This window comes from Prionailurus viverrinus, chromosome A2 (assembly GCF_022837055.1).
Source record: "Prionailurus viverrinus isolate Anna chromosome A2, UM_Priviv_1.0, whole genome shotgun sequence".
In the NCBI taxonomy this organism is placed as follows: domain Eukaryota; kingdom Metazoa; phylum Chordata; class Mammalia; order Carnivora; family Felidae; genus Prionailurus; species Prionailurus viverrinus.
This window is the reverse complement of record NC_062562.1, coordinates 161,110,683-161,136,165: the sequence shown is the minus strand read 5'-3', so window position 1 is coordinate 161,136,165 and position 25,483 is coordinate 161,110,683. Positions and strand designations below refer to the sequence as shown.

The following is a 25,483-nucleotide window of genomic DNA, read 5'->3' as shown; positions in this document are numbered from 1 at the left end:
ACAAATATAATGAAGACGTAATTACTAACTCAAAAATAGGATCCAGTCTATTCAGTTTCTCAAGGGGTAATTTTGAGGGCTGTGGTCAAGTTGGGACAATTTACTCTTCCCTTTCCACTCTCTGTGCTATTGGGATGTTTACTGATTTTGCTTCTTCTTATATTTACAGCTAAGGTAAATAAGAGTTGAATTCTAATGAACTGCTTTTACTATTTTTTTCCTACCAGCTGCCGATTCTAAGAATATGTATTTGCTTTGGCCTCTAAACGGCCATTTAGTCCCCCAAGTTCAGTCTCTTGGGACATCACTGGCAGGCAACTTAATATATCCTAAAATAAATGTTACCATCTTTTCTTTCAAAGCCATTTCCATACTTGGGAGTTGATTCCTCTGTGTTCTGGTAAAAAGACTATACTGGTTGCTTTTAGAAGTGGAGGATGGGGGAAGGATGGATACTTTTGGCTCCAAGGAAAACAAAACTTGACTCATGGCAGCTTAAATAAACAGGAATTTCTTCTCTTACAGGTGTATTTTGCCAGACCAGTCACGAATACCACCTACTTAAGCTCAAAATATTTTAACCCCACCTTCTTCATCCCAGATGTCCCAGGGAAGAGTCAGAGACAAGCGAGTCAAGCGGTAGCTCCACATGAATTCACAAGGTCCACGGTCTGTGACGGTAACTCTCTTAGTTGATAAATTCTGACCCATAGCTGCCAGGACTCATTCCCGATTCCCTTCCCTAACTGCTCCCGGCCCAACCCCACCTTCATGCTATCCTGTGGGAGGAAGTGAATAAAGCCAACTCTAGACAGTTACAGGCGTGTTTTGCAGGCTTCTGGCTCTCAGATATTCACACCTACAAAGAGGTTAGACACGGGTTGTGAACAGGAGTTGAGTCGGCACCTGAAGACGTTTGTCACAAGGATCCAATAATACCAGGGCAGTAGGAGCAGATAAAAGGCGACAATCATGCAGGGAAAAACAAAGAAGCTATGTGCTAGGTATTTTATCATTTTCAGAGAATATTCTAGCCATAGAATACCCTTCAAAGGGTAAAGCTACAAGCTTCTGATATTGGAAGAGGCTTCCTGCCCACTATTCGTCTTCTCGCCTTCCAGTTCTATACTGTCTATGAAATACAGCTCAAGACACCGGAGGCCCTCAACAGGCAAACATGGAGATGTTTTCAGACACAACATTTCATTGTGTAATCTGCAGATACATGCTTGTTTCATATATATAAATCTATATCTATATCTATATCTGTATCTCCAGCTGCCTTTTTGACAACTCCACTTGTGTCCAATAGGCCCTTCAACTCATGCCCAACACTAGCTCCTGATATTTTTTCTTAACCCTTGACCAACCTTCTCGACCACTAGTCTTCCCACTGGGATATGACAACTCCTTCCTTCCAGTTGCTTTTACTAAATAGTTTGGGTTAATCCTCTAACTCTTCTACTTAGTCCATCAAGACACACGATGGACTCCACTCTTAAATATTTTCAGAACTGACCACATCTCACGACCTCTCATGCCAGCACCCTGATCTTAGGCCACTGGCATCTCTCACCTGGATTACAAGAAGCTCCCTGCTTCTACCTTTCCTCTTCCCACAGTGAGAGTTATTCTTTTAAACTGTAAGCTGGATCCTGCCATTGCTCTACTCAGAAACCTGCGATGGTTCCTGAATTCCCTCAAAATCAAAGCCAAATTGTTAAGAAAAAAAAAAAAAGCCTGTGATTCTGCAGGACTTGACCTCTAGAATTGCTCTGGCCTCCTCTCCCGCAGCTCTACTCCTATTCCTTCCAAACTTGCCCCCCGGGCCCTGGCTGATCCTAGATCATGCCAGGAGGCCTCGCTGCATGGACTCTTCTCTCTGCATTGACTATTCTCTTTGCCAAAAGAATCGGCAAATTCTATTACCTCTTTCAGGTCTTGAACTTATTATTATCTTTTCAATGAGGCTGACTCTGACCAATCTATTTAAATTGCAACCCGACACCTCACTCTCTCGGAATGATGGTCCTCCAGTTGGCCTACTTTTTTTTTTTAATAGCACTTATTTCTTCAAACTTACTGCAATATTTACTTATTACATTTGTTCTTCTTCCCCTTTCCTCAGAATGTGAGCTTTCCAAGTCCAAGGATCTCTATTTTGTTCAATGAGGCATCCTTAGTGCCTAGAATAGTGAGTGCCTGGCACCACGGATATACTCAGAAAATACTACTGAATGAATGATTCTGTGGCTTGGCACGCTTGCTCTTTTCTTGATTCATTGCTGTGCTCCGAAAACAAACAAGTAAATAAAACGAGCTTCATGTAAATCCACACACAAAGAAAGAAAACGAAGTTCAAATCATAGGGTATCCCAGCGTGACACACAGCAAAACCCCTGTACAATCATCTTCCCCAAACTAGTTCCCTAAGTTTTACTCATCGAATCATTGCAGCTGCTCCTATTATCTCCAAACATGTCATAAAAAATGTGCCTGTGGTAGCTTTTCTATTTTTTTTCCCCTATGTTCTCATTTATCCTCCCCCCACCCCCACGCCACCGGCCAAAATAGCTCTCAAATCAATCAAGCTGAAATTTGAAAGAGCCAGTGTAGGCTTACTTAGGGGAAATTTAGAGTTTGAAAATAAAATGGCAGCGATGGGGCTGTTGCAAAATTTTAGTTAGTAAGGGGGAAAATACCAAACCAGAGATGGGCAGGGAATATATCATTACGGTGTATCTGGTGGGTCACCGCTCTACGAGGACAGGCTAAAACCACTGGTACTCTCATATGGAAAGACACAGATTGAGGGTTAACTCATCAATGAGCTCCTCAATGGTTGGAATAAGGTGAATACAGTTCTGTATCATATATACAAAAATATAACACTTCACAGATTAATATTTTGAACTGAAACATTTTAGGTGAGTAAAGAAATCTGCTCTTTCACATATTGGTAATTCACGTACATAAGCTGTTGCTCTGGTGATTGCTTTGCGATACATATAAATATCAATTCACTGTGTTCTATATCTGAAAGTTACATGTCAGTTACAACTCAATTAGAAAAAAAACAATCACTGCCTTCAAAAAACAGAGCAAGCAGAAAATGGATGCCCTACTGGGCTTTGGAATTGCATCACATGTCAGAGGTGACAACTTCCCCTTGTCTCTTGGCTTATCCTACTGGAGGTTGAGAGAGACCTATTCCTTACTCCATCAGCTACAGGACACTTGGCAAAATGGACAATGAGACTGACCCATTTTGGCAAAAAAAAAATCTGTATATTCCTGTATCTGACAAAAACTGAAATTTGAAGTCCCAATTCTTCATCTTTTCTTGTGTATTTACCTTCATCAGAGGTGCCATTTTCCATTCCCTTCATTTACAAAAATCTCATTCATTCTTTTGGAGCCAATTTAGCACCTTGTCTCTCCATGGAAGTAAAACATTAAAGCCTCAACATATCACCCATACTTCTTTAGTAGCAAACAACTTAAATATAGTGCCCGGGACACACGCTATTTGAAGTGAAATGGCAACATAACCATAAAATCTAGGCTGTTTACAAAAGCTGAGTGGACTAACTTGGGTATTATTGACAGAGATTATTGTAACATAAAGCTACTGACATGGAAAATGGACAAGGTACTAAAATAACTCAATATTCTGTCTACCTATTGCTAAGAAGGAAAATCTTCCTGTATGGAAAACAATTAATAAAAATTTATGGATAAATATCAAACATCACAAAGTCTAGTCTTAAAACAGTCATCTTTCAGTTTTTCTGATTGTTGCTACCACTTGCTTTAGGCAGAAATAATAGCTATTACATTGCTGATGGTTCAAAAATTGGGAATATATTTCCATTAAAATTGTTCACTGTTGTGTTTAAATATAAATTGTTTAGGCTATCAGGATGACTATTTGCAAATATGTAATAGAAATAAGAACTGTGCTATGTCATCAAGTCTTATTATAAAGATGCTAATGCTTTAAAATGTTACATTCTAGATCCATCATTTAAACTGTAATTTACCATTCACGCAGATATTATTTTATTGAGATTATATAGAAGCAAACTTACTTCACTACAGATGATTTTATATATTTTTAAGATTCATTATGTGTCTTTGAATGACTTCCCCAAGGATCTCCTCTTAAATGAAAATAAAATTAGAGACTGATGGTCTACACTTTGTTGGAGACAGACGGAGACTTCTAAAACTTCCATCTTCCAAAACACAACATTAATAAAATTATTTTTCAGAATAGGATAGCCCTATCATAAAAACTTTGAAAGTAGTGTAGAAAATCACCTAAATTCACCAGGTTAAATTCAACACAAAGTCAGATATAGTTTCTTTACGGACAAAACATCTCAAAGGAATATTTTTTATGCTGGAATTAAAGGCACCTTTTAGAAGTACATTAAAGTTAATGTATGCAATGATGTCATAATATTTCATGTAAGAGCTGTATCTTTCTACTCTGTGCGAAGTCAACTAAGTTTTTATAAAAAAGCTCCTCCCCAGATTCGCAAAAACGAATACAGATTAGATTTTGCAATATTTCAGTATATTTTATAAGCAGGCTCAATTACATTAAATATTCTGCTTCAGTAAATTCCCATACTTCCTGCCAACATTTTTTAAAGCTTCTTTCCCTCAGGAAAGGGCTTGAGAGGGGACAATATGCTGAGGATGAGTCGTGACCAAGACAAGGAGAGAAGGGGACATTTCTGCTTGTGGGAGTAGGAAGCAAAAGCAAAAATAAACTGAGCCCCTTTATAACTCAGCTGTTGTTTGCAAAACTACATGCATAACAATCGCGTCTGCTGAGGGAGGTTTGTGTGATAACAGACTGTTCTGCCATATATTTATATATTTATCCACGTCCCGATATAAATGTCACCGCTAAAATCACAAATACACCATCGGCATGACGGGTGGCTCCTCTCACCTCACCTCTTACAGGGTGTGTGTGCACGTGTGTTTCTCTCGCCCAACAACAAAAACGTGAATTTAGAAAGTGTAGACAAGTTTGGGGTAGGACAGAAAGAGCGTACCTGTCTATGATGGCGCACATGTCGATGCTGACATTCGCAAAACTCCCCGGCCTCCTCTGGGCCACTTCGTATAAATTCACCAGTTGGTCATCCACTTGGACAAGCTGCATGCATCCTTGGAACGAAGGCTGAAGGACGGAGTGACTGGAGTTACTCATCTGGTTCAGAAAGCCTATGAGAGGGAAGAAAGTGAGAAAGTTACATTCTGTGTACTACATGCTTCACGAAATCTCCTCCGGGTGTTTTCCCTGCCGTGGCCATCCTGTCTGGTTGATCCTTGCTGATGTCATAATGCAGAAGAATGGGCTCCTTGGAGAAAGAGATATTATTTCAAGGGAAGAAGGAAGGGCTGAACCTGGGTGAATGTTTCTCTCAGGGGCTACCATCCCTCATATTGTCTCTGTGATATCTTCTTTCTGTCTTGGTCACATCTTTCTGTCCCTCCACTCTCGAAGGCTCGCTGCTATACTTCCTCACCTGACTCTCTTCAGAGATGAAAACGTTGTAACTTTAGGCTTTTCACAACTATCCCACGGCCTTCGTTTTATGCCGTTAGTATTTACTTCTTTTTTCTTAATTCCCTAGAGGCCTGTGATTCAGAGCTCAAGAAGTTAAACCATTATTTATTACGGTGGATTTCTTTTATGGATTAATGTCTAACTCAATCCAAAGAGACATTTGCGTTACAAATGATTTCTCAATTTGTAATCCAAGGAAACATTAGAAAGAAATAAAATTAGGCACAAGATTCAGCCACTTTGCTCTAAATAGCCATGTTATATACCTAATAGAGTATAGGAACCATAAATGATAAGAAACGAAACTAAAAAGAGAATCAACAGCAAAACAACAGAAGAGTAAATACTACTGTTTCTATTAAGGAATAGAACATACAGATACCAAGTCTAAAATCAGATATTAAAATTTTTCTTACAAAATAACTTTAAAAAATCAACACCAGTTACCTAAATGCCTTTTCAATAGCAAATGCATAATTCTTATGATGTGTTTTAAATTTTTAGGACACAGGAAAAAATATTTCTCTACCCCATTAAGTATCTCCAGAAAGTCTCAAAAATCATCTACTTTTCATATCGCTCCTCACACCAAATGTACCTGCCAGAGCCAATTCAAACTGCACTAATTTGTCTGCTTGAAATTCTGAAGTTTCTATCATATTCATTTCAATCTAATATTATATCTATAGAAAGAAAACAATTCGTACAGAATGGGTTGCAATCACAACGTGTCACTAAGTGGACAAAAGTGAGACTCCAATAGAAATTTTCCCGAAAATTGACAATGAAGTGATTTGTTTTTAAATGTCCCGTTTGACTAGTAATAGCAGTTCAGGACCACAGAAACCTTCTTTCTTCCATTATTAATGAGTTATGCTATTTAAAGGCTAATCATTATCATTTGAATTCCCTTTAAGAGTTAATCACGTGTCTGTACATCGTCTTCTATCAACAAAGTAGTAGGTAAAAACAGGATTCCATGTAAACAAATTTCTTGGCTTAAAAAACAACACCGAGAAGGCTGTACTGCGAAGTCAAACATACAGCATATATATTTTTTCCCTAAGTCACATTTTTTTCCTTTGGCTTTGAGTTAGTCTCCTCAGAAAACTGCTGATCTTAAGCAAGTGGTCCATTTAGACTAGTTGTATGCATACATATGATTTTCAATCTGTTTAATCAAGAGAAAATTGAATGGAGTGTAATGTCTAAATTTAGCAGAGAGAAAACATCCAGCTGTAACTTTATTGACTACTCTTAACAAGACGATCATTTGGTTCTGGTTTTTGAGTACTTGGGAGTCTCGAAATATCCACACTAGCTTTGCAATGTTTCAAAATGAGCAGATCTGTTTGTGAGAACAAGAGCTTCTCTGAAGCAAGGCAGCTGTGTAACACACACAGTCCTATGAACTGGACATAATTAAGTTCACAAAACAAGACTTCATCAGTCACTCCCAACAATGTTCCGTCTGGCCCAAATTCTGGAGTTTGAGATTGTGAAGGCCTTACACTTTTTCACATGGGATACGTTCTAGGAGAGGATATCATAGGACAAGTTACCATATATCCATTGAAAATTTAGGGTTTTTTTTTCCTTTCCTTACATCACCTTTAACGTTTCCAAGAGGAAGTCCATTAATCCTTGCCTCTGGTGTCCGTACCCATTCATAGTCTCCTTCTACACTGAATTAGCGCTGACTCCATGGTCAGTGGAGAGCTAGGAAGAGGTGGCCGTGTGTGACTTCTGATGCTAGCATCCGGCTTGGTCTCTGAGACTGCTAACTGATCACACCGGAGGAGTCTTGTGGAGAGGCCCATGGGAAATACTAAAGCATGGTGTTAAGCTATTAAATTTGGGGGCGATTTGTTTATGCAATAATGAATACCTAATAATAGATCTGGTCCTGGGAGGGAATTGTAACAAAAACCTAAAGATGTGGGTAACTGAGGGATCAAAAGGTACAAGGGAGCTGGACAGGCCTGGAGAGGGCTAAGAGCACAAGCCTCGCGGCTCTCGAGGAGGTCGTCAGTAATGGCGTCAAAGAAAGCGAGGAATAAATGCGACTGGTGATGACAGAAAACTGCATGCTGGCTCTGTTGCAGTGGAAGGTCTGATAAATCATGATAATCTGGAAAGGAAAATTTATACGTAGTGAATTGTGTAACCTAGCTAAGGACACTTCAGGCAGAGAAAACTGAACATCTTCTACTTACAATAAGAGGGGAAGAAGAAGAGGCAAAAAAAAAAAAACAAAAAACTTAAAAAAAGCACATTAAATATGAAGAAAGCAGGACTTGATCGACTTGAAAATAAAGTGTTTTCTCATTTCTAGTCTCTTCCAGGCAAACTACCAGGGGCATCTGGGTGGCTCATTCGGGTAAGCCTCCAACTCTTGATTTTGGCTCAGGTCACGGGATCACAGTTTTTGAGTTCAAGCCCCGAGCCAGGATCTGTGCAGACAGCATGGAGCCTGCTTGGGACTCTCTCTCTCCCTCTCTCTCTGCCCGTCTCCTGCTCTTGCGTTCTCTCTCTCTCTCTCTCTCTCTCTCTCTCTCTCTCTCTCTCTCTCTCTCAAAATAAATTAAATAAACTTTAAAGAAAAAAATATCAACTGCTAATAAAAAATAAGAGAAAGATGACAATGAAGTGTGACTGTGAAATTCACGGTCAGACCTCCAAAATGGATTAGGTAGTGCCTCAAAGGACCACTCAGTGAGACTACAGAACATCTAGGCAGCTGACTGGCATGTCTTACAGATCCTCTGAGTTAAAAAATAAGGGTTTTAATAAAGTTAAGGGCATTTTTCCCTTAACATGTTAGCAGAAGTGTAACATAAAACCAACAAACAAAGAGCTTCTCTCTATCCAATTGTGGATGTGGCATTTACCTACCGGAGTAACCAGAACAACGCTCATTGGAACGGTTGATGAGAGAACTGCACCTGTGGTACCACCACCAGCTTGGATTAAAAGGCACAGAGAGAGTACAGAATGAAGCTATGTCTGAGCCATGAAAAATCACTTCCAGGAAATATCAGAATTGTGTCCTAATCCAGGAACTACCAACATGTACCTGATTGGACTTTAGAACCACCATGGACCACTTGCTTCTACGTACAGCTTATTTCTCCTTCTGGAGTCAAAGGGTCTGAAGCGGTTACTCTATGCCTACTTGACTTTCGTATGCTGAATGTGTGGATGGCACAAAACCTGTTGCCAGGTCTTCAGATGAGAAGCTGTACTTGAATAACTTCCTCTGTTCTTAGACTTCACTAAGAGGTTCATTTTGGTACGAACATGACTTAGATGACAAGTTACTGGATTCGGAGCAGATCCTCTAAACAGAAGCAAACTTTAAAGGGCCTTTGGAGGAAGTAAGTGTGCTTTTTCATGTGCAAGAGACATGAACCTCTGTGTCCCAGAGGGAAAACCATGGTAACTGACCTCCAAGTTAGCCGTAAATCACCTCCTGCTATTCATAGCCTATGTAGTTTCCCCCCACACTGAATCTGGGTGACAAATAGAACGTTGCAAAAGTGACAGTGTGTGTGTAACTTGCAAGGCTTAGTAAGAAAACGCACTAAGAGCCTTTACCTCGGTCTCTTGGATCACTTGCTCTGGGGAAGCCAGACCCTATGCTCTGCGGAACCTCAAGCAGCCGGGCGGAGAGGCCCCCATGTGGAGAGGAAATAAGACCTAACAGCCAGCATCAACTTGCCGGTCACGTGAGCAAGCCATCTTGAAGCAGACCTTGCAATCCTAGTCAAGCCTTCAGACGACTGAGGCTGCAGGAACCAAAGAACTTGAGGCTGGAACTTCCCAGCCAACTTGCTCCTGAATTATTGGCCCACAAACAAAGAAGAGAGAATAAGCTCTTAATGTGTTGAGCCACTACATTTTGAGCTAGTTTTTATGCAGCGGTCGAGAACGTTGTTGTTTATTTTCTGTATTTGTTGCCCTTCCGTACCAACATAATTTCGGTAAAAGCACTAGTGTATTAGTACCTGCGATACTTTCAGTGTATTAGCCACTCTGAAGCTCAGGAATTAACCTACTCAGTAGATTAAGAGGAGGGCTGTCTGGAGATATACCTTTGCGGCTGGGATTTGGGCAGGTCAGAAATGAATAGATATAAAGTGGATAGAGAGTTAAACTTAATTGACATCTGCCAAGTTAACAGAACGATTATACAGAACGAAGAGATTAGCTGCTGTTTATTTTGGCTCAGAACTTTAAATACCTATGAATTTGGAATAAAAAAAAATGCAGTGTTTGCACATGGGTCATTACTGGGCTCCATGGTCTGGCAGGGTGACACCCACAGTAATTGTTACCCCGCAGGGCCAATTATATCTCTGCCAGAGAAATGGGAAACTTGTCCTCTTTGAGGGTCTTTACCACTATGTAACCCAACTGGCACACTGGAGATTTGCATTTCAAGACCTCACATGTGAAACTTCACACCCGATCTGAAGTCCACTCACAGTATTTTATTATTCCTGCTGACAAACCTATATTTGCAAGGTTTTAAATTTTTCTTTATTTTCTTACGGTTTTAAAACTTTAATTCATTAATACATCAGTGAAAACACATACTGATATTAGTTTTGACATGAACATGGCCATCTAAACTGTTGTAAGTTACAACGTTAACTCGATGGGACAGAAAAAGCAAACGACGGGCAACAGGGTTGAAACTGGACATGATCTAAAGCTGCACATACATGAGACTCCTCTACTTATACTTGGTTGAAAGGTGGGAAGTTTGGGAAGTTTGGGAAGCCAGGGAGAGGCTGGTGGCAAGTGGTAAGGATGCTAAAAAAGACACTTCGACCTTCCTTCCACTATCATCTAGGATGACTGTGCAAAACATCTGCTTGTCTCTCCTGTTCACCCAACCTTCCTGAATCATTCACGGAGGGCTGAATCATTCCAGGTGAGGGCTGGAGTCCAGAGCAGCAGGGTGCTCGAGTGGGCAGAGAGTGAGCTCAGTGGTGGCTGATGCCTGTGCCCGGAGACAGCCAACACCATATCCACCCAGCATGGCTGGGAGACTGACTACAAGACAGGTTACCCAAGCAAATAAATGTATCAAGGAGAGCGGGAGCCAGGTTCTCACGGTCAGGAAAGGAGGGTGCAGATGAAAAGTGCAAAATCTCGAATGGATCTTGTGGGTTTGGATTGGAATGGACTCTCTTGGAGTGCCCTTGTGCTTTTCAGTATGATACAGCTACTTACAGAAATAAATCTAGCTGGATTTGTGTATGTGCTCAATATACAGATGGTTCCTACCATCCCCTGAAGACGGTCTGGGAGAAGGGTTACCTCCAGAAGCAGTGAGTACCCGACTCGTTCGGATCTTAGATGCTCTACTGAATAAAAGCACAACTTCTTGGAGAAATGGCTGATTCCAGAGCTGGGTGAAGGAAAGCACAATGGGATCCTGTAACACTTTACTGCACCAGAAATTAAGGAAGTGCTCAGAATGGCTAAATTCAGAAAGACAATAAATAACAAGTGTTGCTAAGAGTGTAGAGAAAAAGGAACCTTCACGCACTGTTGGTAGGGAGTGCAAATTGGTGCAGCCCCTGTGGAAGACAGTATGGAGGTTCCTCAAAAAATTAAGAAATGGAAATACCATATGACCTAGTAATTCCATTACTGGGTATTTACTCAAAGAGAACAAAACATTAATTCAAAGATATATGCACCCCTATGTTCATTGAAGTATTACTTACAATAGATACGGAAGCAACCTAAGTGTCTATCAATCGATGAATGAATACAGAAGAAGTGGCATATATATATATATATATATATATATATATATATGTGAATATATACTTATATATACATATATTTTAATATATATAATGGAATATCACTCAGCCAGAAAATGAATGAAATCTTGCCATTTGCAATGACATAGACTGATCTACAGAGTATTGCGCTAAGTGAAGTTGATCAGAGAAAGACAAATATCATATGATTTCACTCATACGTGGAGTTTAAGAAACAACAACAAAAAATGAACATTGGGGGAAAACAAAAGAGAGAAGCAAACCAAGAAACAGACTCTTAACTGTAGAGAACAAACTGAGGGTTGCTGGAAGGGAGGTAGACAGGGGGATGGGTTATATAAGTGATGGGGATTAAGGAGTACACTCATCATGATGAGCACCAAATAATGTATAGAGTTGTCAAATCGGTAAATTCTACACCCGAAACTAATGCACCCTGTATGTTACTGACATGAAATTTAAATAAAAACCTGAAACAAACAAACAAGAAAATGAGATCTTGCCATTTATGACAACATGGATGGACCCGGAGGACATTATTCTAAGTGAAATAAGTCTGACACAGAAAGACAAAAATGATATGATTTCATTTACATATGGAATCTAAAAAACAAAACAAATGAACAAACAAACAAACAAACAGAAAAGCAGAAACAAACCCACAAATACAGAAAACAAACTGGTGGTTTCCAAAGGGGAGGGGTGTGAAGGACTGGGAAAAATGGGTAAAGGGGAGTGGGAGAGAGAGGCTTCATTATGAAATGAATCATAGGGATGAAAGAGACCACAGGGGGAATATAGCTAACGGTATTGAAATAGCATTGTATGGGACAAATGGTAGTTACACTTGTAGTGAGCACAGGGTAAGGTACACACTTGTCAAAACACTAAGTTGTATACCTGAAACTAACCCAGCACTGTATGTCAACTATGTTAAAAAAAAATGATATCCCCATATCAAAGAATGATAGGGTCATGTCAGAACAACACAGGAGCCAGCCTGAAGTAGGTTTCTACTGCTCAAACCTACACAATTTGAGTACTAAATAAATAATTTGGGCATTAAAAATATTTTGAGTATCAAAAGAAGGAAGGAAAGAAGGATGGAAGGATGGAAGGAAGGAAGATGTTTGTCTGGTTTGGTTTATTTATTTACTTCCATAAGTGTGTGTGTGTGTGTGTGTGTGTGTGTGTGTGTGTGTGTGTGTGTGTTTCTCCTCTTTCATGTCAATCACATTGTGTCAGTCCCCCCTTTTAAATAATCCTGTAAATCTATTCTTTACCACCTGAGCCCCAACTATCATAGCTTCCCCACCACTCACTTCCAATCTACCTCCAGCATGAAGCCCATCTGATCTCTTTCAGTTTCATGATCTCAGTAATATTGCCTTCTCTATGAATTTATCAAAAATTGTATTTGTTGAGAAACTGATATGCCATAAAGTTCACCAGCCTACTAATCTTAGGAGATAGTCAAGATACAAGGTGTCTGTTGTCAGTGTGGAAACAAAAATTACTGTTTAATAGGCTGAAGGTAACCTTTACAACATCATCTATATCAGACTCCAGACCTGTGGACCTCTCTGCATTTGTCAGGTGAATGGTAATTGAATGGAGGTTTGGCTTTTTGTTCTGGAATGAGGGGATGTTTAACCTTGCGTCTTCATGTCCTTTGGGGCTGTGCTGCAGTGGTCTCATCCAACAGGTCTTTGCTGGCCGTGGGTGGGATAACACTCCCCGCTCTTAGTGCTCTGCCCTCTCTACCCGACCCATTTTTCTTCATAACCCTTATTGACATCTGAGATATTGTATAAGCAGTTACAATCATTTCTACAATTACTGGAATGTAAACGCCAGGAGACTCAGACTCCTGCTGAGGGTCTATGGTTGTCTGTTGGAGAAGCAAACAGACAACGAAGGACTATGAGCAAGAAAATGATGCTATCTTTTGTGTCACGTTATTCTCTGATAGAAATGAGAATAGGCTGGCAGAGGGGAGACCAGAAGCAGGGATTGTCTTATAATAGAGACACTGAAGAAGCTCCGAACTCTTATCCAGAATATGTCAATAAAGCTAACATAGAGGAAATAGATGAAAGATACTTTCTAGACAGAACTGGCTGATGCACTGGAAACAAGGACCATGCACAGAGAGCCACTGCTAGAATGACTCTTAGATTTATGGCTGAGCAACTTGATGAATGCTTTTGACTTTCCCAACAGAGGGGACACAGAAAGAGCATCCGGCCTTTAAGGAGCAGGATGAAAGGGGACTGGAGAGTGTCGTGGGTGGGTTTTGACCAGCTCAAAACTGAACTTTCCAAGACTGAAGTAGCCAGGGGATATGTAAGGTAAAATGTTCAATCTACAGGTTAACACTAATGTCTGGATATCAGGGGAGAGTTCAGAATTTGAAAAAGCTCTGGGAGTAATTATGTTCTGGAAGTAGCAGAAATTGAGTGAAGAAATTGGATAGTATGCTAAGCAAAGAAACCCAAGGTTGGACTCTAGAAATCATCTATGTACCATGGGTGGTATCAGAAAAATAAACCAGTCAAGAAAATCTGGAAAGAAGTAAAAGAGAAACCAAGAAATGATATCAACGAGGTGAAGGAATGGTCATCACCATCACTGGTGAGTGTGAGTGATCACACGACCAAATTATGTGAAGACTGAGGCTTTCACATGGGTTTACCGTTTAGATTAGTGGGAAACATGGGAGAGCTATAGAGGTGGGTGTGGATGGCAAACTGGAGTCTTGAAGTAGCACCTAAGAAGTGGGCAAGCAGAGAGACTGTAGTGATTCTAGAAGTTTATTTTAAAGTAGCAGTATACTAGTGAAGGCTGATTTCTTTGGAGATAATTTTTGAGCTAATTTTAACTATGTAAATTATTTAATATGTTGGCTTTTTAAATTTAGTAAGTTATCTATTTATTACACGTATGTTTATTTTTCTGTTTTTTTTTAATATATAATGAATGAGTGTAACATACACGGCCAGGGATTTTGTCTCTATCTCTTTTTGACCTTAGGTAAATTAATTAAATGCCCTGCTCCTTGTCTCTTTATGTATAGAGAAAATTATGATACTCCAGTATAGGAGGCTGTTGTGAATTATTAATTGGGACATACACATGAATTAAGTGCCTAGAAAACTGTGGTCTCTGGTATATACCAGAGATCTAGAAAGTATCATCATCATCGTTTCTTTTATTCCAAATGGTTTAAATTATTTCAGTCATTCTTGTATTTATTAAACACTCAAAACTACATTATTTTTGTCTTCAAGAATATTAAAATCTCATCAGGAAGATAAGCTCAGAAACATGAATATACTTGTTTTAATTATTTAACATTATTACTACCTATCTGTAGGAGTAAATATAATGCAAACATGTGAAGAGTCTGAGAGGCCATTCTCTCTTCTTGAATATTTCCTTTCTCAGCTCACAGTGTTATACTATCCAGGGTTTTCTTTACACTTTTCTAGCAATCTTACTTTAACCTCCTTTACTGATTTCTTGTCTTCTACTTGGTATATAAATGTAGGAGTCTGTCAGTTTGTCCTGGGCTAGGTCTGTTTTCTTGGTAGTCTCTTCACAAAAGTGGTCCTATCCAAAAAATGAGCAGAGGATCTGAACATACATTTTCCCAAAGAACATGTACAAATGGCGAACAGACATGTGAAAAGATGCTAAACATCACCAATCATCAGGGAAATGCAAGTCAAAACCATGATGAGATATCACCTTACACTTGGCATAATGGCTAAAATTAAAAAGATAAGAGACAACAAGTGTTGGTGAAGATGTGGAGAAAAAGGAATCCCTGTGCACTGTTGGTGGGAATGCAAACTGGTGCAGCCACTGTGGAAATCAGTATGGAGGTTCTTCAAAAAATTAAAAATAGAACCACCCTTTGATCTAGGAATCATACTACTGTGTGTCTAAGAAAAGAAAAGAAAACGCTAATTCAAAACGAAACACGCACCTCTATGTTTACTGCAACATTATTTACAATAGCCAAGATATGGCGGCAAACCAAGTGTCCACCCATAGATGAGTGGATAAAGATCACACACACACACACACACACACACACACACACACACCGAAATTACTCAGCCATAAAAAAGCCTGCCATCTGCAACAACATGTATGGACCTACAGGGTATAATGCTAAGTGAAGTAAGTCACACAGATAAATACAAATACCATACTATTTCATTCATATGAATGAAACTTACAAAACAAAACAGACAAACAAACAACAGACTCTTAAATACAGACAACAAACTGGTAGATGGCAAGGGGACTTGGGTGGAGGGATGGGTGTAATAGATAAAGGGGGTTAAGAGTACACGTACTGTGATGAGTACTGAGTAATGTGCAGAATTGTTGAGTCACTGTATTGAACACCTGAAACTAATATAACACTGTATGTTAACTATACTTCAATTAAGAAAAGAGGAGGGCGCCTGAGTGGCTCAGTCAGTTAAGCTTCTCACTTTGGCTCAGGTCATGATCTCACGGTTCATGGGTTCGAGCCCCCTGTCGGGCTCTGTACTAACAGCTCAGAGCCTGGAGCCTGCTTCGGATTCTGCGTCTCCCTCTCTCTCTGATCCTCCCCTGCTCAGGCTCTCTCTCTCTCTCTCTCTCTCTCTCTCTCTCAAAAAAAAAAATAATAAATAAACAAACATTAAAAAAAAAAAAAAGGAAAATATCATCCTAGCCAACCCATTGCTTCAACTACCTACTCGATGACTTATCTCTCCAGTGAATCTCCATCGCAGGTTTTTCCTCTAAGCTCAGGACTGATGTATCCAGAAGCTTCTTAAAATTCTCTGTTCCAATGTGTCACACACGTTCACAACTCAACATGTTATTCTTGATCCCAGTTGGTATTTGATCATCGTCCCTCTCTCAGTGGTCACTCAAAAAGCCTTCATTGCTGTTTCATCTAAAATGTTGCACACATTAAACAACCAGAGTCTCCTCGGCACCTCTATCCTCACTCCCTGAAGTGCACCGGTCACATCGTGTCAGTCCCCCCTTTTAAACAGTCCTGTAAGTCTGTCCTTCGCCACCTGAGCCCTGGCTGGCAGAGCTCCCCACCACTCACTCCCAATCTGCCTCCAGCACGGAGCCCACCTGATCTCTTTTAATAATATTAGTCTGGGGGCACCTGGGTGGCTCAGTCGGTTGAGCATCGACTCTTGATTTCTGCTCAGGTCATGATCTTGTGGTCATGCAATCAAGCCCCGCATCAAGTTCTGCATTGGTCTCTGTGCTAAGAGTGAAGCCTGATTGGGATTATCTCTCTCTCTGCCCCCTCCCCACTTGTACTTTACTCTATCTCTCTCTCTCTCAAAAAAAAAAAATATATATATATATACATACACACACACACACATATATGTATATACACACATGTATATGTGTATACACACACACACACTCACACACACATATTCGTCTGATGTTACAACCTGATCAGGAGTCTTATTTATTTGATAAAATGAATTAACGAGATTTTCTTTAATGTTTATTTATTTTTGAGAGAGACAGAGACAGAATGCTAGTGGGTTGTGGCAGAGAGAGAGGGAGGCACAGAATCTGAAGCAGGCTCCAGGCTCCAAACTCTCTGCACAGAGCCTGATGCGGGGCTCAAACTCACGAACTGTGAGATCATGACCTGAGTTACAGTTTGGACGCTCAACTGACTGAGCCACCCAGGCACCCCAAGATTTTCTTAATTAAAAGAATTTTTAATGTTTATTTCTGGCAGAAGAGAGTACATGTGTGCGCAGGGGAGGGGCAGAGAGAGAGGGAGACAGGATAGAAGCAGGCTCTGCACTGACAGCACAGAACCCTATGTGGGGCTCGATCTCACAGAGCCATGAGATCACCAACTGAGCCGAAGTCAAAAGCTTAACCGACTGAGCCACCTAGGTGCCTCTAACAGGAATTTTAAAAAAACAAACAAAAAACAAAAAACTTCCAAGGTCTTTCTTTCCCTCTAATGTTTTAGTTTTCTAAATGCAAAATATGTTATAATGTTTTATAAAATATGGTATCATAGATTAGGAAAAGGAAATAACGTTTTTTAAATGCCCTTACTAATTGGATTGATTTTACTTAATTAAGATTAATTTCATATAATTTAGTAGACCACTTAGCTAGAGTAATAATTTAGAATATTTAAAACCTTATATAAGCCTTAGTGTATTACAAACCTTAGTATAGACCTTATATATATTATAAACCTTGGTATATTATAAAAACTTAATATTTATTAAAAAACTTATTGCCTTAGCAAGATCAATTATTTCCAAATAAACTTATCTGTGGATCTCCCCTCCTATCTTCCTATAAAAATTGTAAGATATGTTAACTGTGTTTATAAAAAAAATTAGCAGAAACTTAAAAGATAGTGGACATATTTCTGAGTCTCTTTTAATAGTAATGAAGAAAATTGTAAGACCATAGAGGATAAAAGAAAACCAGAGAAGCAGACTAGGTGTCTTGAAAAATTGGGATAGTTATCCATTTGCAAATCAAATTGTATAATATAATTTAAAAAGCCATAGTTGCCCGGAGGCAACCATTAAAAAAAAGAGCAGAATTACCAAACTGAATAATTTGACTCTTTTATGTCTTTTTAAAAATATTAAGTCTTTTAAGACGTAGTTGTGTATTCATACATAGCAAGAGTACAAAATACAAAATAAAAGACTTACATTTGATAACCTTAATTTCTTAGGACCAAAGCCTGCCACTGTATCTAATACATAAAATAGACACATTCATACTTTCACAAAATAAAATAGTATTGTTTTCTTGATTCTTCTTCACAGGTATAAGCAGTCTGTTAATTACAATGGAATAATGCAATGTTTTGTAAAATGCAATCTAATTGGTCAGGAGTGTGGGCAGCAGAATACTAGAAATGGCTGGAATCCCAGTCTGCTTCATATTAGTTACATACGTATGTGTTCTTGAAAAGGTCACCAATCCCATCCTTTTCTTTTGTAATTTATTATTTTTTAATAAAAATGTATGTATTTAATGGTGTTTAATGGTAAAACATGATGTTTTCACGTACATATACACAGTGAAATGGTTACTACAGTAAAGCTAGTTCACATATCCACTTTTCACATAGTTACCATTTTTGTGTGTGGTGAGAGAACTCACAGTCTATTGTCTTAGCAAATTTCCAGTACACAATACAATATGATTAACTACAGTCTTCATGTTATACATTAGATTTCTAGACTCACTCCTCCTACACTGCAACTTTGTATCATTTGACCAACACCCTCGCATTTCCCGTTTCCTTGCCCCCCGCTTAACAACTTCAGTTTCATTTTAAAACAAGATTAATAGTCCCCTATTTCTGAAAAAATAAGTAAGAATTCCCTGTTTCTGTAGTTTTTGTGAACATTAAATATTATACAGAAAGTACCCAGCACATTTACTGGAGGAGGTTCTCAATAATGGCAACTCTACTATTATTATTACGATCCTGTTTAATTGCACAGCTTTGATAAAGGACATGGTTAATCTCTCACATTTAAAAAATATTTTGATATTTGAAAGATTTATTTTTCACTCTGGAGAAAATAAGGAATTAGTCTCTTATCGCTTTCACAAATATTCCCATTTTGAAAGCACATATTTTTTAATACTTCAAAGGGGAAAAGATTCTGCCTTTTTAGATTTATTATTAGTATTTTTAAATGTGAACCAGAAAAATATAAACACGAACCAAAGTCACAGTCATCTGCATTAAGATGATATGGGTAATCCAAAGTACTAGGAAATCTAACACAATTTCTATCGGCTTTGGAATGCTTCTAAATATGAGTACATTTGACATTCTAGAAGTTAACTTCAAATCAATACAAAGCCAGACTGTGAGGCTCTATTATAGGAGTCACTTGCAAAGTGGGTAGGAAAGAAGTGCTTTATTTGTAGGACTGGCTCTTGGTTTTGTAGCTGAAGAACACATTTCTGCCTCCTTTTTTTTGGGGGGGGGCTTGATGCTTAGAAGGATGCTTGGACCAAATTAGGAGCCCTTGACCCATCCTTCCTCTTCCTCCTTCTCTTCTTTGTTGTTACCATTTCTGTTATTGCTGTTGATGACGTTACTGCCCTTGGCCTGAGCTTTTGAGACTTCAATGGTTTGCACTCAGTATAAAGACATGCTTTTTTCTGTTGTGACAATGTCTCCATATTCACCAACAAAGTATAAAGTCAGAGTGTGAAGGCAAAATACTTTGAAAATGCTTCAGATTTCACTAACCTATATTGCCTAATAATATTTTTCCTGTAAGGTTAACATTATCTATTCTGAGCTTTAAACAAACAAACAAACAAAAAAAGACTCATTGCATATGAAGACATTTGTAAAATTTTTACTATATCTCTATTTTTATTTTAACATAAATTCTCTACTATGAGAAAATTTAACAGTATTTGACACTCAATAATATTACAGATTATATTATAGAATATTTAGGAAAGTGATCAAAATACTAATCTCTAGAGAATTCCATTTCCTACGATATGGCAATGTAAGAAGTCTTAAATTTTTCCAGTTCAAAACTAGAAATGCTAGATAAAAATGCAGAGGTTTGGGTTTTAAAGGCCAGGCAGAATTAAAAATCAAGTGTTGGACGCTGTGTAAAAATAGGAGACTCCCTCCCCCAACCCAACACCACCACCACATAAAGCCTAAAAATGCTAAAATCTCAGTAGAAGCAGATACTGGAGAAAAATCCACTAGTCAGCAAAGAAAGATGACAAGGAAATTTATCTCTCTTTTCCTAGCTTATAGAAAGAAAAAGAAAACCAAACCAAAAAAAAAAAAAACCTTCCTGAGAATTCATAAACCACAGGTTTGCTACATAAAATTATGGCTTTCAAGTTTACACTAACAATACGGTATAAGCCCAAAGTGAAGAAATTAAAATAGAAAAAATGGTTCCAAACTGCTGTCTTTTGAAGGCAGTATAACTCTTCTCTGGATTGACTCTGGAATTATAGGATTCTTAAAGACAAAAACCTGAGAAATTCAAACTCACAATCCAAAGATACAAAACATAAGAAGACAAAAATAATGAACAAGATTAAGCAGAAACATCACAGACAAAAATCTGGTCCCCATGAATTTCAGATTTAGGGTTGGGAATATGGTAAAACATCAAAAAAAATTAAAGAAATAAAAAGTGGAAACAAATATGTAAGAAAGAAATGAGGTAATATTAAAAGGAACCAGTCAGGGGGCACCTGGGTGGCTCAGTCGGTAAAGCATCTGACTCTTGGTTTCAGCTCAGATCATGATCTCACGGTTCCTGAGTTCGATTCCCACATCGTGGGGGGGGGGGGGGGTGCGGAATGTCAGTGCAGAGTCTGCTTGGGATTCTCTTTCTCCTCTCTCTCTGCCCTCCCCTGCTTGTGCTCTTTCTCTCTCTCTCTCAAAATAAATAAATAAATTTTTAAAAAAGGAACCAGTCAGATTTGACATATAAGAAAGGAGATCTTCCAGGAATTAAAATATATTATTGAAAGTAAAAACTCATTAGTTGCATTAAGCACAGGAGATAAAATTATAGACTGTATTTGTACACTGAAAGATTTGGATACCCACAATGTAGTCCAGAAATGAAAAGTGATTAAAATATTAAATATAAATTTTACAGTGTGATAGATGGAAAAGAGGTCTAACATGTATTTGATTAAAATTTCAGGAGAGGAGAGAATGATGAAAGAATTCAAAGGTACAGTACCTGAGAATTTTCCAGAATGCGTTAAAAATTCAGATTCAAGGAAGACAATAATTCCCCCAAATTTCTTTTAAAAAGAAATCTAACAGACACAGAATAGTGTAAAATTACATCACCTAGGAGCACACCAGTAGCTAGAAAGACAACAGATGAGTCCGGAAGCAGAAAGGAAACTTCTTAATAAGGGAAAATGGAAGGTGGAGTGCAGAATATGTTCAAGGTGCCAAAAGAAAATAGAATTCCAATCCATAATTGTAGCTCAAACTAAAATATCCAACAAGAGAAAAAGCGAAATTAAAACATTTTCAGACAAAGACAAAATTAAAGCACATTACCACCAACACCCCCCCCCCACCCATTAAAAATCATCTAATAACTAGAGAATGTGGGTCAAAGTAAAAGGAACTAAGTCCAGAAAGGAAAGAAATACAGGAAGGCATGGTAAGAGGGGAAACAAATGGCAAACATGGGAAAAATCTAAAAATACATCGACCACATAAAAAAAATTTTTTTTTAAAGATAATACTAAAGTTAAGGAAGAGGCAGAACTAAAATGTAGGATACAGGGTGCCGAGGATCACTTACATGACGCCAAGTGTTATGGACTGAATAGTGTCTCTCAGAATTCTTATGCGAAAGCCTCAACCTCCAGTGTGACTACATTTAGAGAGAAGGTGTTTGAGGTGGTAATTAAGGTTAAATGAGGCATTAAGGGTGGACCCTGATCCCCTAGGACTGGTGTCCTTGTAAGAAGAGGAAGAGACATGGAGATCAATCTCTCCCCGCCACGTGCCCAGAAGAAAGGTCAGGTGAGGATGTGGCCATTGGGGAGCCATCCTACGTGAGGCAGACAGGCCTCACCAGAGACCTTGGATGCCCCATCTCCAGATCTGTGAAAGAATAAACTTCTGTTGCTTAAGCCACTCACCCTGTGGTATTCTGGGCTGGCAGCCCCATCAGACTAACATACCAAAGAAGACAGATCAAGATGCTCAGTTACGTTTGACTTTTGTAAATTTCACGAAAAATTATAACGATAATCCCTACAACAGAAAAGAAAACAGGCAATACGTTTCACACTGGATGGCGGAGGGAGCATATGTATTTTTAAAGAGATTTAATCAAGCAGAAGGAAGAATAAAAGGCACACAGAAAAAGCAGAAGCAAAAAACCAAAATAAGATAGTAGAAATAGATTCAAGTACAGCAACAGTTACAACTGATTTTCACAACACTGAACATCACACTGCAAAGACACGTTGTGCCAGTGGCTTTTTTTTAATCCAACAATATACTATTTCTAAGAAGCATACCTGAAACACAGGAACCAAGAGAGGTTGAAAGTAAAAGAATTAAAAAAAAGATAAGGCAAATACAAACGTTTAAAAACCTGGTGGCTACGGTGATGTATAGCACCTTAGTGATGTGATACAGTCCAAAAATATCGATATAATTTATAATATCAACATTGGTATTAATATGCAGAGGGGTACAGGCTGCAGGGCAAGGGTGTCTGAGGCGGATCTTGCTGATTCCAGTTTACTGATACATGTTCTACTAAATTAAAGTGGTGCCTCACCACCCCTCATCTCTAAAATAGAGAAAACGATAGTATCTATCCCATAGTACCATTTTGAGAATGAAGTGAATACACATAAATTATGAAGCGAACAGTCTGACCCAGAAATAATGCTCACGGTTCTTGAGGAAGATGATGTGGTAAAATATATTTTAAGATAAAATAAAAAACAAACGAAGAAAAAAGCGTCATCAGGGATGAGAAAGGTTAGTATGTAACAGCAAATGTAAAATTCACTAAAACGTTGTAAACATTCTAAATGTGTCTGCATCTAATGACACAGTTTTCAAACACACTAAATAAATTTTCGAGAAATACTGCTTCAGGAAAGTGCTTTCAGGAAGCACTGCTTCCTCAGGAAAACCTTCCTGATGATTGTCCCCTTCCCCCAAGTTCTAGGTCCATCCCCCAAGTGTCTCAGGAGCATAACTTACGCCCCCAAGCATGCTAAGCACGGTTAGTCTTTTCTCACTTCTGCCGTAAGCTCGCTGCACACTAGAATTACCGTCCGTATTCTCAGTACCAAGTCACATACAAGATATGGAGTAAGCAACCAAAGTATGTGTTTGACATTTAGTAAACAAATCTCTTTGAAAGCGGAAATTTAACAGACACAACTTTCCACATTTCTCAAAGCAATGAAACCTCCAAACCGTATGTGGGAAAACTCCACCCATGATCGTATTTCTTCGCTCGCACACATACATCTTCACGCCCGGCATTACGCAGATTGTCCTGTGTGCGTGTGTGTACATTGCTGTGGCAGTGGAGAGGAGCTGTGTCAATTTCTCATAAATATCTATGAGTTGCAAACATATAAGGACTCCTGATGCAGGGACTTGATAAATTGACTACGGTTCTACCTCTTCTGTCTCTGAAAACTCACCAAATAACAAGATCGATAACAAAGCAGAAACTTTGCAATGTCAGAGAAACTGGAGTGTAGGATGGGTGAGAGATCGCAACAGACTTTGAAAAGATAATGAGGTAGACGAGGAGTGTGAACAGAGTTTGTAGAAGCGGGGGGAAATTGCCCAAGTGCATGTATGGAGAGAAGTATCTGTGAGAAGGGAGCCGGGCTGTATGGCTGGGCCCCAGAGAGGCTCAAAATCCAGAGGGACAGTGGGTCACAAAAGAGGGCACTCCCCGGGGTCTCCCCTACAAGACTGTCAGAATGATGTTCAGAGAAGCTGCAACAAGGAATCTCCATTGAATTGAGTCACTGGGGGGAGAAGGTGTGTGTGAAATGGCAACAATAAAGCTAGAAGGGTCATCAGTGATGCTGCAGAATGTACCCTGGAATCCCCAGGTCCCTTCCCAGGCCTCCAGAGCACAGCCAGAGACCAACAGATCTTCCACTGGAGGAAGTAAAGTCTCAGGAAGTCTTCAGGGTGCACTGTAAGGGCCACTTCACTGTTCCTGATGATTTGAGAAAGCCGTCAGTCTAGAAGCTTCCTCTCTCCAAGGTGCTTCACTGTCAATATGTATTGAAATATTAGTAAGGTCGTTCACATGACCACCAGTGGATAAGGGATTCATAGGCCATGCTTCACATTGTTTAAAAAATTGAAGGGGTGCCTGGGTGGCTAATTCAGTTAACCATCATACTTCGGCTCGGATCGTGATCTCTCGGTGCGGGAGTTCTAGTCCCGCATCGGGCTCTGTGCTGACAGCTCAGAGCCTGGATCCTGCTTCGGATTCGGTGTCTCCCTCTCTATCTGCCCCTCCCCCACATGCGTGCACTCTCTCTCTCTCTCTCAAAAACAAACAAACATTAAAAATTAAAAAATGAATAAAAACAATACTGATTTCAAATAAATGCACTGGTGAGCAAGATTTGAAGATGTACCTTAAATTGTGTTTGAAGGAAAATGTAAGTATCCAGAGAGACCTATAACTAAGTTACTTTGTAGTGGAAACAGTGGAATAACCATGTTACCAGTAGAAAACTATACATTTAGCCATTTAACTGATCTCCTAACGGGCCACATTGCCTCATGAGAAGGCTATAACATCAGCAGTTTTTCACATCCCTAGTCACATTTTTTGGCAAATAGGGATAAAACCTGTTCCTGTTTGAGTAGGGGGGGGGGGGATGTGAATTACAGTCTGAAGGGCTACAGTTTCCAAGCTAAATGCAGGCCTATTGGAATATTTGAGATTCATCTGTGTGAAATGAGTTTTATTGTCAGTGTGGCTTTCCATTATTTAGACTAAACTCCGACCACCTGCTAGAAAGACACATAAAACAAATGGATTTGCTGGCTCTGTTTGTTTTCTTCTGATGAATGTATCTGTCCCAAGCCTTTCTTTTGGAAGCATAAGTGAAATATTGGCAGTTTACATTTTTAAAAATGTTTATTCTATCTCCAATGCCTATCTTCTTCTTCTGTATATAAAAATGTGCCAAAGAAAATACGATTCTTTACCAAGCCAAGACAAATTAAAAATAAACCTGGGCTTCAGTACAATAAACTGAAATGCTCTCAGCTAGGGCTCTCAGTGATTAACAAACCTTACTATCCATGATCTATACTTAATATAAAGACCAGGACATTCAGGGAAAGTTTCTGGACACTCTATCTTCTACTTACTGCCTATGCCCAGAAACAGCTCGAGGGAATTAAACATTTGTCAAATCCAGAAATCTCCTTCACAGAGTAGTAATTGCTCTCGAATAATATTTCAATGCTCTAATAGTTAAATATTAAAATAATAAG

General features: G+C 39.0%; 1 protein-coding gene across 1 annotated transcript in view; it reads right to left on the bottom strand.

Annotated features, from left to right (window-relative positions):
* CNTNAP2 (contactin associated protein 2) overlaps window positions 1-25,483 on the bottom strand; it is a 1,382,613-nt gene that overhangs the window by 830,119 nt on the left and 527,011 nt on the right. The window contains exon 10 of the mRNA XM_047837856.1: window positions 5,073-5,244. Within this exon, the coding sequence (XP_047693812.1) occupies window positions 5,073-5,244 (172 nt within the window). The remainder of the gene's footprint in view (window positions 1-5,072; window positions 5,245-25,483) is intronic.